The sequence below is a fragment of the Colias philodice genome, chromosome 9 (genome assembly GCF_061535455.1).
Source record: "Colias philodice isolate Cphi_HAF_F1 chromosome 9, ilColPhil1 Martin Lab GWU primary, whole genome shotgun sequence".
NCBI classification, from domain to species: Eukaryota; Metazoa; Arthropoda; class Insecta; order Lepidoptera; family Pieridae; genus Colias; species Colias philodice.
Window position 1 is genome coordinate 38,535 of NC_143094.1, and position 15,093 is coordinate 53,627.

Consider the following 15,093-nt stretch of genomic DNA (forward strand, 5'->3'; position numbering starts at 1 on the left):
AGACACTGTTATGGCACAAGGAACAGAAATAAAATTGAAATGCTATTTTATCGGTTAGCTAAAGTTAAAAATTAATTTATGGGCCAAGGTATACTTTTTTACAACACAATTCCTCATAGTATCAAAGAGTTTAGTAGTGCTAAATTTAAAAATTATGTAAAAAACGTATTAGGTAGTTCAGAGAACCTATTACAGCATTAAGGAATATATTATGAAAGATAAAAACCCATGGAGGGTTATCGCGTAAAAACCACAGGACAGTTCTCTGGCATATTATGATAATATACAGTTACATATTTTGTAAAATTAAATTGTAATACTGATATGATTTAAAAGAGCAACTATGGAGTTTCTTGCCAGTTCTTCTCCATAGATACTGCTTTCCGAATCGGTGGTAAATGTAAAAAAAAATATGTATTGACGTTTCAAAAGTGCTTCTCGAAGAAGTCTAATTGAATAAATAAATGTTTGAGTTTGAGTCTGAGTTTTGAGTTTGAATTAAATTATTGTGTCGGGACTCGGGGTAAGGGATTACATTTTTGCAAAAATGAACACTTGTCAATTCTCTAGACGTGGAGGCGAGCTCGAGCGGGGCGGCGGGCGACGCTGCCTGCTCCCCGCCCACCGACCACTCGTCGGCTTCCTACGTACAGGTAATCCCAAAGAAAAATAAATGTCGACAACCTGTGGCTCACACAAAATCTATACATCTATACTAATATTATAAATCTGAAGAGTTTGTTTGTTTGTTTGAACGCGCTAATCTCAGGAACTACTGGTCCGATTTTAAAAATTATTTCGGTGTTAAATAGTCCATTTATCGAGGAAGGCTATTATATCATTACGCTAAGACCAACAGGAGCCACGCGGGTGAAACCGCGAAGCGCAGCTAGTATATAATAAAATCGTAGGGAAGTCAAAACTGCATTGAATATTTTTTTAAAAGAATACTTGGGGCGTGATCTACAATAGATACCAAAGCCAAAAATACATTTTTTAGAATTTTTGTCTGTTTATCTGTATGTATGTTCGGGCTAATCTCAAAAAGTACTTTACTTCAAATTTGGTACAGAGATAGCTTGAGACCTGAGGAAGGACATCGGATAAGTTTTATTCCGGAAATCCCACGGGAACGGGAACAATGCGGGTTTTTCCTTGAGTGCGAGGGCGAAGCCGTGGGCGTAAAGCTAGTGGGTATATAATTGTTACGATTTAAGGCCGATAACACTCATAGAGAGAAAAATTACGTGTTATGATCACAATGAAAGATTTGACGAGAACACGAATTTCACGACGTGAATGATGGATCCACGTCGCGATCCACGTTCAACTAGTTGCATGGCGCTGTTTAATAAAGCCGGTATCAAGATGTGAAAAGCTGAAAGAGGTCCATAAACGGCGTCAACTGAAGCTATGATCATTTATTATTTACGTTAAGGTGGTGGTTCAGAAACAAAGACACGGATCTCGTCGTTTGCCTCACGCATCGAGCCCCACTCCACCGGAACTCAATATCCAGGCTCAAGTGAGTATGAGTGAGTAGGTAAGAATAACGAATACAAGCAGAATTGAAGCCTACATTCTTCGATTTCTAAAATACAGAAGATACCAGCGACGTAAATAAATAAATAAATAAATCTTTATTTGCTCAAATGTGGTTCACAAGTTATTTAAGTTATGGAAAAGTACAGCACATTCGCCAGTTATACTGGCATGCAAACATAATTTCACAGCTCCGCATAATCAGAAAAAAAAATTATTACATAAACATTACATACTTATTATAATTAAGTTCAAAATATACTTATTTATTACACACAAACGAACGATTACACACACGAACAACAAAGAATAATATACATGTCAATATTTATGTTTACAATCCAAAAGGTCCAGGTTACATTATAAAAATTTTTGCTTAATAGCCACATATAAAGTTTTGTCTTAAACTGTTTTTCGTCAAATTTCTTTAAAATCGTAGGGAGGATAGTCGGCTGTGGTATTTTCAGGCCGGCCTGTTGTCTGAAAGCATATTGTTTTCTCTATTTGGAACTCATTTAAACGGCGCGATCGAGGAATTTGTTTCTACCACTACACTCCAAATCATGAAGAGCTTTATGGAGTTTCAATTATTCATGGACGCTATTTGTATTACCCAATCATGGATTAATTTAAGGCTTTGTCAGACAGGACGCGTACTTAGCGCGCGTCAGAGCGTTAAGTTGACGCCGCGATATGACGCTAAGATGTGTTCTACTACCATCGTAGAATACCGTCAAACAGAGCGCCCGCGGCGCTAGCAGTACGCAACGCTCTGTCGCGGCGTTAGGACGCTTTAACGTCGGGTGTTGTATTTTTTTACAAATTTTATTTTAGCGTCGGCGTTAATAGGCGTAAAATAATAATAAAATACTGCATAATGACCGAAAATTTGATAGAATTGGTTAGAAAATATCCATGCTTATATAATACGAAGGATAGTTCATATAAACTATAAAGATATATCAATTAAGGCAAAATTGTGGGCACAAATCGGAGAAGAAATTAATGAAACTGGTAAGTAAAAAATTCTTCCGACTCCGGAGTTAATATCGCTGTACCTTGTTTTGTTCGTAAGTAATAATTATGTAAACAACATGCAGCTTTAATAATATCAATTACTGTGTCCTAACGCGCGCTAAAGCGTTCTGTTTGACGAAGCCTCGCGCGACGTTAAAACAGGACGCTGCAGCGCTACTACGCAGCGCTAAAATACGCGTCCTATCTGACAAAGCCTTTAACCCATTAGATATTAGGAACAATTCGATTCCTTACTATTTATCTCGACGGTAGTACTAAAACATATTGGAGTTTGTCAGATGGCGAGATGCGACGAGGCAGTCCCGACCGCCGTGCTCTTGGCCTGCCCCGCATTCGCCGCTCTTCATCAACAACCGTAAGATTGTATAAAATACAGCTTTGCTCATCTACAATGATATTTCGGTTCCTATTGATTTAAGCCAAATGGTATCCAAATCTGTTAAATCCTTTATATTCATGTCTATCAAACATAATGGCCTCTAGACAAATGGCAGAAAAGCTAAGGGATAGAATCTGCTATCGATACTAATTGACATAAAATTATCACGTTTCGGTTACACAAGAGCAAAATTCCCATCGAACCAGACTTCGTTGTTTAAAACATGATTAGAAATAAAATTTGGAAAAGATTATTCGTGGTGGATAAAACAAAATATTCGCGTTTAGTTACAGGCTACTTATCAACTGAATACGTGTAAGTAAAGCAGCCATAAGAGGGTGATTTTCTATTAAATTAATTTACATTATTATAATTATTACATTTCAGATGGAACCACTTACCCGCACTATTTCCAGAAAAAAACAAAAATGTAACTTTAAACAGGGAGTCCGCAGGAGCGAAGGGAACGAGCGGGGCTGCTGAGGCTTTACAGAAACAAAACGAACACAGATTGCACCAAAAGGTACCTAATTCCAACATTCTATATGCTTAGGACTTGAAATCTTAGCCTAAAATAATTTTCTATCTGCTAGGTATGATTTATGTTGTGAAGATAATTGTTAAAATAATATTATGGTCAATCGAAATGTAATTTTTATTATAGAAAACATCTAAAAATATTTTTTGGAGAAGGATAAGAAACATCGCTTCTGGGAGAGAAGAGTATTGGTCTGAAGAAGGTACAGCTTTCTATCATATTATATAAATTTCAGGTCGAGTAAAATACTAAGCATCTTCCACATTGATTGATCTTGCTCAATGCAATATTGATAGTCGTAATCTAAAATCGGTAGTATTCTAACGAGTAACTCGTAGTTAAAGCACAGGTAGCACGCTGACGCGCTCGCCAACTCAACTCCCAAACGCTAAGCGATGTTGGTGAACGATCGGCGAGTGGAAGCTGGCCCATCCCCGGCCAACGTGTAAACGTAGCATAAAATATAAAAGGAGCATTTTCATAAAACAGCGACCTAATTTGTACCTAATATTTGTTTGAGTGACAACCTTAGATCATCAAGCCATTACTTATCTAAGGTGACAACCATCACATAATATGTATATCCTGTATTTTTCATTTAGTCATTAGTTGGCTTATGATTTATGTATTTAAACTGAGCGGCATTTTATCATTAACTAGCTGCGCTTCGCGGTTTAACCCGCATGACTCCGCTCCTGTTGGTCTGTTGGAAAGAATTTTTCAAATCGGCCCAGTAGTTCCGATAGTAGTAATTTAGTCGCTCAGTTAGGATTTTAATATCTCTAATGAATTAATCATAACCCACGTTAAGCACGCTCAATCTGCATTTTATATCAACCAATAGATACTCGTCGTTGTTTCTTTTATTTGACGCTTACCTAAATTCATACCGCTCAAGTTATTAAAACGGGTCCATATTTACTCATCTAAAGTTCTGTACCCGAAATTATTCTTCCTAATATAATGATTTGCAATCAGAATGATCATTGATCTGTTACTAAAATTTTTCATCCTAAAGCAGCGTTTAAGGTACTATTAAGTATTCTGTATATTGCCAATCAGTTATGGAACAATCCACTCCATAAAATATAGATAAAATGTAACGTCTGCGACAGGGCCGGATCGGATAGAAGTGTACCCTTTCGAGCGAGGCTGCGAGGCGCTGTGGTCGCGCTCGGCCGCGCGGGTCACGCGCGTGGAGCGGCTGGCCCGCGCGCTCGCCGGGCCCGCCGGCGACCTCTTCGCCGAGTTACTGGCCGCCTCGCACCTCTTACTCACCCTGCCCGTCGACGTCGTCTTGAAAATAGCAAGGTCTCGGCTCAATTTTCGTCCCGGAGCCTCCCAAATGGAATATCACAAACGAACGAGCGACTCCCGGCAGATGCTCGCTGGCGGCGGGGCGCGCGGCCCTGTGCGGCGCGGTGGCGGCGCTGGCGGACGAGGCGCTGAAGCCGGCGCTGGCGCTGGGCTACAACGCGCTGGCGCGGCCGCCGCTGGTGCTGGCGGCGCAGCTGGCGGCGGCGGCGCGCGAGGCGCTGCGCCCGCTGTGGCTGGCGCTGGCCGACGCGGCCGAGCCGCTGGCGCGCGTGCTGGCCGCCGTGCGCCTCGTGCACGTGGAGACGCGCTGTGCGTGCGCGCATCCCGTGTAGCGCGGTTGGTATCCGAAAACCTTCTCGTGTTTGCCGTCGACTATGTTCGCGTGGATTTGACGTGACGACTACTGAGCCATAATATATTTTAAAAAGCGAAACCTTAATAATAATTTCAGCCAAAGATATAAATAAAAGTTTCTACTTTTTTTCGATTTTCTAATCGAATTGTTTTTCTGTACGAAAAACTCTTTTCCATTTGTTTTTTAGCAGAATAATTAATTTATATTTATCGCGGTATGTGTAGTGTGCACTCATACTAGACAACAACAACTTCATACGCTTTGACCAACGAGAAAATATTTTTTTTTCTAAGACTATTGAAATAAAAAAATACAAAATTTCAATAGGGGATGGTTTATAACTTTCTAACACTTACCAAAGGACTAGAAGTTGCCATAAGGTAATACTACTAACTTCCAGAAAATATCGACATACCTACATACGGCGAAGAAATAGGTGGGGGTAGTTCACAAGTAAAAATTTTTGTTTCTCCGTCAAAACATGTAACATATTTTAGTCTCTCGGCGGTCTCGTGATCATACTACATTTCGGACACTCACGGTAACACGTATGTACTAGGTATATCGTAATAAAACACTAACCAGATCATTTCTGTACAATAAATATTTTTCGATACGAGTAATCGCTACGCAATAACAGCATGGTGCTCGTCAGTTTCAGACGTTTATATGTGAGGGGCACGGGGAAGGAAATAAATAAAAGGCGCGTATTCACGTAAGAGCTATATTAGAGCGAGCGTCAGGGCGGGCGCGCGTCGGCGGCGGGCTCGCGCGGGGCGGGCTCGTGCAGTGCGGGTTGGTCCATCGCGCGCAGCAGCTCGGCGTAGCGCGGCGGGTTGGCCCACGGGTCGTAGCCCAGCACGGACAGCATGGGCGCCAGCTCGGCCATCTCGCCGCGCACGTCGGCCGGCAGCGCGCCCACCCACTTGTCCAGCGCGTCCAGGTTCACGGGCCGCACCACCTGGTCCGACGAGCGCTCCACGCTGCGACACGGACGCGCCCGTCAGTGAGGGGGGACACGAGGCGAACTTGTCTCGTAAGAGCTAGCGCGCACGAGCAACTTTGTCTCCGCAACTATTTTGTCTCCGCAACTATTTTGTCTCTCCACCCATGGGCTAGTATGAAAGTGCGCGCACGTAGCGACGCAACTCCCCATACAATTGATGGGAGAGACAAAATAGTTGCGGAGACAAAGTTGCTCGTGCGCGTTAGCTCTAAGAGATGTCATAACGATGAAGAAGCGTAATATCGTAAAAATAAAGAGATTTTTTTATACATAACTATCTTTCTTACAGCATAGCAACTTCACCCGTGTATATATTATATTATTAGCTGTGCCACGCGGTTTCACCCGCATTGTTCCGATCCTGTTGGTCTTAGCGTGATGATATATAGCCTACTAGTGGTCCGCCCCGGCTTCGCCCGTGGTACATATTTCGCAATAAAAGGTAGCCTATGTCCTTTCTCGGGTATCAAAATATCTCCATACTAAATTTCATGCAAATCGGTTCAGTAGTTTAGGCGTGATTGAGTAACAGACAGACAGACAGATACTTTCGCATTTATAATATTAGTATGGATTAGTATGGATAGCCTTCCTCGATAAATGGGCTCTTTCACCGAAATAATTTTTCAAATCGGACCAGTAGTTCTTGAGATCAGCTCGTACTTTCTATATCAGTGAAAAGTTTTCCGATATCTGTAAAAGTTACGGAATAATCGGCTGTGCACACTCGACGATCCTGCGATCGCGTGTATGTGGGGAGTGGGAAGGGGGAGCGTACTTGGAGAGCGCGACGCCGCCGGGCTGGTTGATGTAGCGCTCGTGGTGCAGCACGGCGTCGTCCCACGGCACGTCGAGGAAGGCCAGCACGCGCCGCAGGGTGGCGGCCGGCGCCAGCACCAGCGCCTCGTAGCGCACCAGCAGGCAGCGCGCGCGGCCCAGCGAGCGGCACTGCTGGTACATCACCTCCACGGCGCGGTTCCACTTGCTGAGGCACTGCCGGTAGCTCGACAGGTCGAACCCGGTGATGGTCACCTGCCGAGTTGCGACATTACGTTTTGCGGACGCGGCTCCGGTTCGAGTGTGCTACGCGCTCCTCTTTAAATTGAGGCACCGTTCGCGACAATTTTTAAATTTCCTTTAACACCATAAAATAGATAAAAAATCAAAATCAAGCGAACAGTAAAAATGTTAGATATGGTAACCTCAAAGTGTAGTTTTTAAATGACCTTATAGAAATATAGATTTCTAACCCCTGGACGATGCAATCTTCTAACTTACTTTCCCGACAAAATAAGTGAGTACCTATACAGTGTGGAAATTTTCGTTGGGCCCTGGAGGGAAAGTTCGATTCCCGCAAGTGAATTTTCGAAAATCTTTGAATGCAGTTTTATTTCTTTTTAAAAATATCGGAATGTTTCCTTTCAGCAAAATTTGCTATCTTCAGTATTTTATGTACTTTCCCTCCAGGGCCCATCGAAAATTTCCACACTGTATATAAATTTAAAGATGAAATTATAAAATAAAGAATGCGTGAAAATTATGAAAACATGAATGATACTAAACTTAGAGATATAGAACTCACTTTTCGCGTAATAATAGAATGCACAGTGGCCCGGCCGTCCCGCACCATAAAAATAAATTTGGCATTGGGAAACAGTTCTAAGGCATAAGTGCCCATTTTCAACATGAGGGGATCCTTGTTACACAAGCGCGGCGCGTAGTCACCGTGGCGCACGATCACCTCGAGGCAGAAAGCGGCGATCGCGTTGTCGATGACGTTCTTGGAGACGCCGGCTTGCTCGAGGCGCATGCTCTCCTTCTGCGACTTCATCCAGTACTGGCGCATCTGTAGGATGCGCGGCACGACGCGCGTCTCCTGGCCGCAGCGCACGTCGGGGTGCGCGTCCAGCATGGCGCGCATGAGCGTGGTGCCCGAGCGCGGCACGCCGCCGATGAAGATGAGCGGCAAGTCGCGGCCCTCCACGGGCAGCCCCAGGTCGCGCGGGCTGTGCGGCCGGCCGGCGCCGCGCCCGCGCCACGCCCACAGCAGCGCCGCGCCCGCCAGCAGCGCCAGCGCCAGCCGCAGCCGCGCGCCGCGACCCATCGGCCCGCCTGCAAACGCGCGCCCGTTAGCCACAGCCGGCCTGTCCACGCGACGCCTTCACCCCGTGTGCATTTTATTATATTCAATATATGTATTACTGATGCTTATACTTTGATTCTTCTATTAATTTTTTTCTTGGCCTTTATGCAATTTTTTTACAAGAATTATTTTTAATACATTACAGTTTTGTATTCATATATAACACCCTGAGTATAGATAAGATAAGGGCTGTCCTTATCTTATATAATGCACTTTAATATTGAAAAACAAGCATAAAATAAATTGATTCAATTTATGAGTGAAATGAATTGATTTGGTGTAAAATTGCTGTAATAATATTACAACTATTGCAATAATATAATTTAAAATAATAACTTCTGTTGTTTTTGAATGTCACTTTAACAGTTTAAAGAAAATTTCTTGATTAAAGTATGTATTAATTCCTAAACATCTTTAATAGTAAAGGAAAGTATCAGCAAGAAATATTTATCTTTCTCGTAGGACCTTTGTAATTTTAATCAATACAGGAAAATTCCCATTCTTAGAACCAATAATCCTCTCGAATTTTCTATCCTTAAAGTATATGCCTAACTATTACCTAATACATTACTATAGGGTAGAAAAACCACATAAATGAATACAAGTGCATAAGCCTAATAAAAGTTTATACCCCGCTGGATGGATGATGTGATTTTTTGCAAATTCTATCTGAACGGTTGAGATACATTAGACATTGTTAACAAATTCACAAGTGTTTATTTGTTATTTTTTTATCTCAATGTGGATGGTTATGATTTAGTATAATCATTATAAAATACATGAATCTATTGCAATTTCACTTGTTAAAATAAACTTTTTTACATTCCAAAAAATAGTAATATCCAGGATAGCAATAATATTATGATATACCTAGGGGCTAGGATCCTTGCAGAATGGGATCCAATCATTAAGTAGTATTTTAATTTTGATGAGAAAATTATCTGCCTTCATCATGACTGTGATGTGAAATAGTATTAATCAGTTCTTTAAAGAAACGAATCTTCAATGGCGGCGCTTATCATTCCCTCTCGCTCACACACGGCCGTACGGTATGCAAAAAAAAATGGAAAAATAAAATTACTAAAATGTATTTGATTTTCCCTATAATAGTTTTTATCATAAATTTACAATGACAATTATGCATTTGCGAAAGTAAATAATGTTTTATTGGAATTTGACAAAATATGTTCTTTGGGAAAAGTTGTTCAGTTTTATGGGCATATTACAAGTGTTATGGGGATTTTATTACATTCTGAATACGTAAATATGATAATTCACATAAATACACAAATACAATAACAAAAAAGTTTGCCAACAAACAATTTGAAATAATTAATAAAATAATTATCAATTTACGTTATTTTTATTTTCTTTTTTGCTGATCCTACCATCTGTCAAAGTCAGCTTTGGCCGCCATTGAAGATTCGTTTCTTTATTGAACTGACTAATATAAAGAATAACATTAACAAGAAAATCTTTACTCTGGGCCCTACAATTATAATAAAAACTTAAACCAGTTGGAAATGTTATATTTAAAACTTACGATATATACAGTTCTTGCAGTTTGATTCTAACAGACCCTGGAACAAATTCATTTCAAGTATTTGCAATAATTACAAAATAAAAATGTAATTATTATAATACAAAGCAGGTGTTTTCAGCTTTAGACAAATGTTCTAAAGGCATACAGAAATTATCTAAAGGTGCAAACAGAAATCTTACTAACTTTTATATCAAACATGTGAACTAAGGTTCATCATAAGCTATACTATCATTTTCATAGAACTAGCCTAGGCTTACACAAATTACAATTCAAATGTAAGCATATTGAAGAGGAATAAATGTTGCAGACTTGTTCAGATCTAAATTTTCTCATCAAATGGATGAGATTCTAATTCCATGAATATGCCTATTCTTAATAAGTACAAAAGACTACCTGCCAATAATTACAAAATATTCATTTATATCATTACAAACCAATAAATGCAATGTTTTTGAATGAAAATTCAAATGTAGTATGAAACATATCTACTTTATAATAATTTAATTAAACTTAAAATAGCAGAGAGATGCCGATACCCGGTAAATTAAAATCGTTTCTTTAATTACTTTATTGGTTGAGATCTAATGAGTAATAACTTACCTACATCAATTTGATCCCTATTGGAGAAATGACATCTTAAGTTGCCAACGCATCTCCTTTAATTTTAAGAAACTGCTAAGTCGTTTATGTCGATAGAAGCTGTAAAATTACTATAAACTGCAAAAATTATTACCACAGTTTTTAAAACTTCTTATCGCAAGGAAAATATCACATAAAACTGTTTTATTAAATCAATGATCAATGTATACGTAACGTATATCAAATCTTCTAGACGTTTGAGAAAACTATAATATGAATAATTCTTCCAGCACAACCAGAACACACAAATTTATTTGCCTTAGTAATCAATGTCCAGTTATTTTCGTTTTTGTACAATAATAGGTGCATAGAACGTCATTTTATTTTGTTGGTAGTTAAAAAATATTGACATGTGTCAAATGTCAATCTATACACGTCGTGGTCATGTCATGCAGTCGGTAGGGTACAAGAAGCTTTAACAGAGTATTTTATATACTATCTATAGAGTGCGAACAACCAAGTAGGAACAGTAGGCACAGGTGGGAACAACACGACGTTCCCGCCGCGAGCGCTCGTAGTCGTGGTTGAGTGCTGTCGAAGTGCGTTGCTCTGGAATTTTTTTCATATTTACGAATAAACATGGTGAAATGTGCAGTTCTATCTTGCAAAATCGATACTAGAAAATACACAAAATTGAAATCCAGTATCACATTTCATCAGTAAGTCGATTGTTATATACTTATTTTTATGAAAATAAATCTAGCATCGCGGGGGTGAAGGGGAGGTGGGAGGCGGTCACGCGCAGGCTCGCTCGCGCGCCTCACTGCCGCCCAGTGATCGTAGTGATGTGACCTGACCAACGCTGTACTCGATATAAAGTTTACTAGAAGAACAGCTATATTTTAACAAATTATTTATTTAAATTTAAAATTAAAACTCTTGTATGATACACTTTCTAATAATATGAATGCGAATGTATTATAGTGTAAATGTAAAGTATGTAATGTAACGATATATTTTCTGAACCGCTAAATTGATTTTGAAGATTTTGATAGTAGAATGGATAAAATTAAATAAAATTACATAATTATTTCTTATTTTTATTTAACATTTTTAAAACATTATTATTATTGTTTGATTTATTATTAAAGAAATAGCACTAAACCCGATCTTTTATTTTATTAACTTTATTATTTCAAACTCAAACTCAAACCCAAACATTCATTTATTCAATTAGACTACTATTTAGTAGCACTTTCGAATCGTCATTACATAGTATTTTTAACATTTACCACCGATTCGGAAAGCAGTATCTATGGAGAAGAATCGGCAAGAAACTCCATAGTTGCTCTTTTAAAATAACGTCAATAAATTTACATAATATGTAACTTATATCTAACTACATAATATGCCAAAGAACCTCGGAGCAATTAACTAGCCTGGAGAAGTAACAATTAATTGAACAATAACGCACTAGTTTGGCCTTTTTAGCTTATGGCAAAATGTCATGCGAAAAAAGAGGACAGATATATTATGTCAGTTCGACAATTTGAAATGACATGTAGCCATTTCAATTTGTTTTGATCACCAGTCTGGTGATCATCGCTTGGTTATTTTAATCATTTTTTTTAAGTGAAAAACGAGTGTTTTAGTTTAATTTCTTATTTTATGAAAAGACAATTGACTAAAGATAACATGGCTTGTGTTGCTTACGGCTGTAAAAGCCGTAGTAATGTGAAATCGGACGAAGATAGAAATTTGTCATTTCACAGGTTAGTGATTTTGATCAATTTTTGGCTAATTGTATTATAAATCAGTGAATTTACGTTATTTTCTAAATCATCTATGTTTTATCTAACCGTAATCATTGAAATGAAATCATAATCAGCTTAGGCGCTGACTCCACGAGCGAGAAAATCGCGGCGATATTATCGTCGTGCCACGTATTTCTATACACTCTCTATGGAACCGTCTCCACACGGCGATATTATCGCCGCGATGCGACGAGTGGCAATGAGCGCGCGAAACGTCATTACATCGTCTCTAGCCCGCCGCGACTAGCAGCGGGCTAGCGACGAGCGCGCGGCGGGCCCGCTGTCAAACGCAGCGTCATTTCAGCGTTGCCTCTGGTCTTCTCGTAGTTCTCTTCAAGGAAACGTGACGATACCGTTACGAGTCGCCGCGGAAACGCTGTGATTCCGTTACGACTCGTGACGATACGCGGCGGAATTATCGCTCGTTCGTGGAGATTATCCGACGATATAAGGGCGGACTCGTCGCGATTCTCTCGCTCGTGGAGTCAGCGCCTTAGTTTTTAGAAAAAATGCAAAATATAACTTCCATAGTGTTGTGCAATTATCGATACTTGAGTAGGAACGAAGTACTTCATTGATAATGACTGCTTTAGGTTAGGAGAAAAAAAAAGGTATTTAAGTATGGATTTTATTGTTATTTGCAGGTTTCTGGCTTGAGAACAATTAAAAGATGTTTGGGTTAAAGCTATAGCACAGGGAAAATTGGAAGCCTTCAAAACATTCTCGGCCTTGTTCAAATCATTTCGAATCAGACGGGAAGAAAAGTAAAGTGCTTTGCAGAGATGCTGTGCCACAAGTTTAAGGTGGCATCTATTTTAAATAATAAATATTGTAATTTGGTAATTAAATATCGAAATAAAATGTAAAAAAATAAATGTTTATTTGTTTTATTTGAAGCAATTTATTTTAAACTTTTACCAATTTTTTCCTGTGGGAATGAGTTATTTTCCCGCGGTAAATTGTAGCCTATATGTTAGTCTGATGTTTAGACTATATAATTGTAAAGTTCAAGAAGCTTATATCTAATACACTGGAGATTGCACTATGAACATTGACTTGGCAAGTTGGTGTGAAAGGGATAAAAAAACATACAGGCGTCATTCAACGTAATATTTTCTTGTTACAAGTTAATGGTCATAGTGCAATCTCCAGTGATATTAGATCACATATTAGATATAAGCTTCTTGGTAAAGTTCCATAAAAACTCATTCAGTAGTTTTTACGTGAAAGAGTATCAAATGTCCATTCTCTTTTCTTATATATTTTTGCTTTTATAATATTAGTAGGATATCGGTCAATTAAGGAAAGCTGGCATGTTCACAGTACTCACACTTATGCAATTTCACTTACAGTATGTTCAAAAATAAATGCGACTCTAGTTTCATTTTAGACTTGAATTGTAAAATGGGTGCGTTGTAGATAAATATATGCAAATATAATTATGAAAGCTCTCATAATTTACCTGTAAAATTATAATTTAAAAGTAAATCAATTGGTGAACTTAATTATTTATTCTAATAATAATAAATTGGATAAAAGTATTAATAATTATTCAATTATCAAATAATAATTAAATTTCAGGTCATAAAAACAATACAAATAACACGTGCGCTCACTCCCAACATACACCAGGGACAATCCCTTCCAAAATGATAAAAACCTAAAAAAAATAGTAGTAGGATGAAACCCATTAGAAAAGGAGGAAAATGTGATAAAAATTAAAGGAAAAATAAATTACAGACAATCCGAGTTCGGGAAGTGGGAGGGGGGGAGCTTTTAAGGCTAAAAAATGGTTTCTCTTGATTTCCAACAAAACTACAAGTCCTATGGAAAAAAGTTCAATGGCAAAGTTGTAGGTAATAAAAAATTCTACAACTTTTGTATTAACATTTTTTTCACATAACCTCAAAATTTAGGTGAAATATTCAAAAAACCAAGTTATTGGTTTTTTATTTCTTTTTCAAAAAAAATTTTTTTTCTACGATATTTGGTGAAAACTTACCTTATTATGTCCCAAATACACTGTAATTTATTTGATTGAAAATATTTATTTTTTCGCCTTATTTCAACTTAATACCAAAAAAAACAACCTAATTTTCAATCGAAAATTCTGACGTCGAAATATCAGCTTTTTACAAAAAGTTTGGCTTTTTGTTTGTTGAAATATCTACTTTCTAATGGTCTAAAATATAATATACATTACCATAGTAAATTTACTCAGAAAATGCATACAAACAGTGTGATAATGAGCTATATTTCTTCCATTTACTGTATCACAAAATTCTTCATAGATTTTTAGATATTCGTACTACACCAATTACATCACCCTGTATTTATAAACAATTGCAAAATATGACACATACATAGGCCGGGAGATACTGACACAAAATTTCGGGTCATTTGTAACAGAATGGTGGTTCTACAGAGGTCTTATTACGCAATGACTAAAAGAAAAATGACGGTCAGAACGCTGGTACCGGTGGACTAGTCGCGTGGGCGTTAGTCGAACTCGTCGGATAAATAGCGAAAGTCAAACGATTTGTAACACAAAAATTTTAGAATTTATCGATAGCCCATAAAAAAGATGTAGGCGGTAGTGTCATGCCATACTTTTCCGGTGTAACTTAAGCCCCCCATACCGACGCGATGCGTTGATTTAAAAAAAAAAACAATTCAACCATTTGTACCAGACTAACATTTGCACAGGTAATCATCATCGTGCAGACATTTACGAAAATCGCCATGCCATACTTTTCGGACGATTCCAAATGGCCACCATACCGCCGAAAATCTGCAAAAAAAAATTTTTTTTCGCCAAACAATTTGTACCAGTATTGCA

General features: G+C 38.5%; 1 protein-coding gene across 5 annotated transcripts; it reads right to left on the reverse strand.

The window, feature by feature from the left end:
• Nucleotides 1-5,908: 5,908 nt before the first annotated feature.
• Nucleotides 5,909-10,862, reverse strand: Tpst (tyrosylprotein sulfotransferase). 5 transcript variants are annotated; one of them, XM_089698772.1, is made up of 6 exons: nt 10,595-10,862; nt 10,462-10,517; nt 9,862-9,898; nt 7,758-8,287; nt 6,954-7,207; nt 5,909-6,152 (listed from the first exon to the last, which is right to left on the reverse strand). In XM_089698772.1, the coding sequence occupies exons 4-6, from the start codon at nt 8,277-8,279 to the stop codon at nt 5,909-5,911; spliced, it is 1,020 nt and encodes a 339-aa protein (XP_089554898.1). In that variant the 5' UTR covers nt 8,280-8,287; nt 9,862-9,898; nt 10,462-10,517; nt 10,595-10,862. The 5 variants fall into 5 exon arrangements, with proteins under 5 accessions (XP_089554898.1, XP_089554900.1, XP_089554899.1 ...); XM_089698774.1 differs by lacking the exon at nt 10,462-10,517; XM_089698773.1 differs by lacking the exon at nt 9,862-9,898.
• Between the last annotated feature and the right edge of the window lie 4,231 nt (nt 10,863-15,093).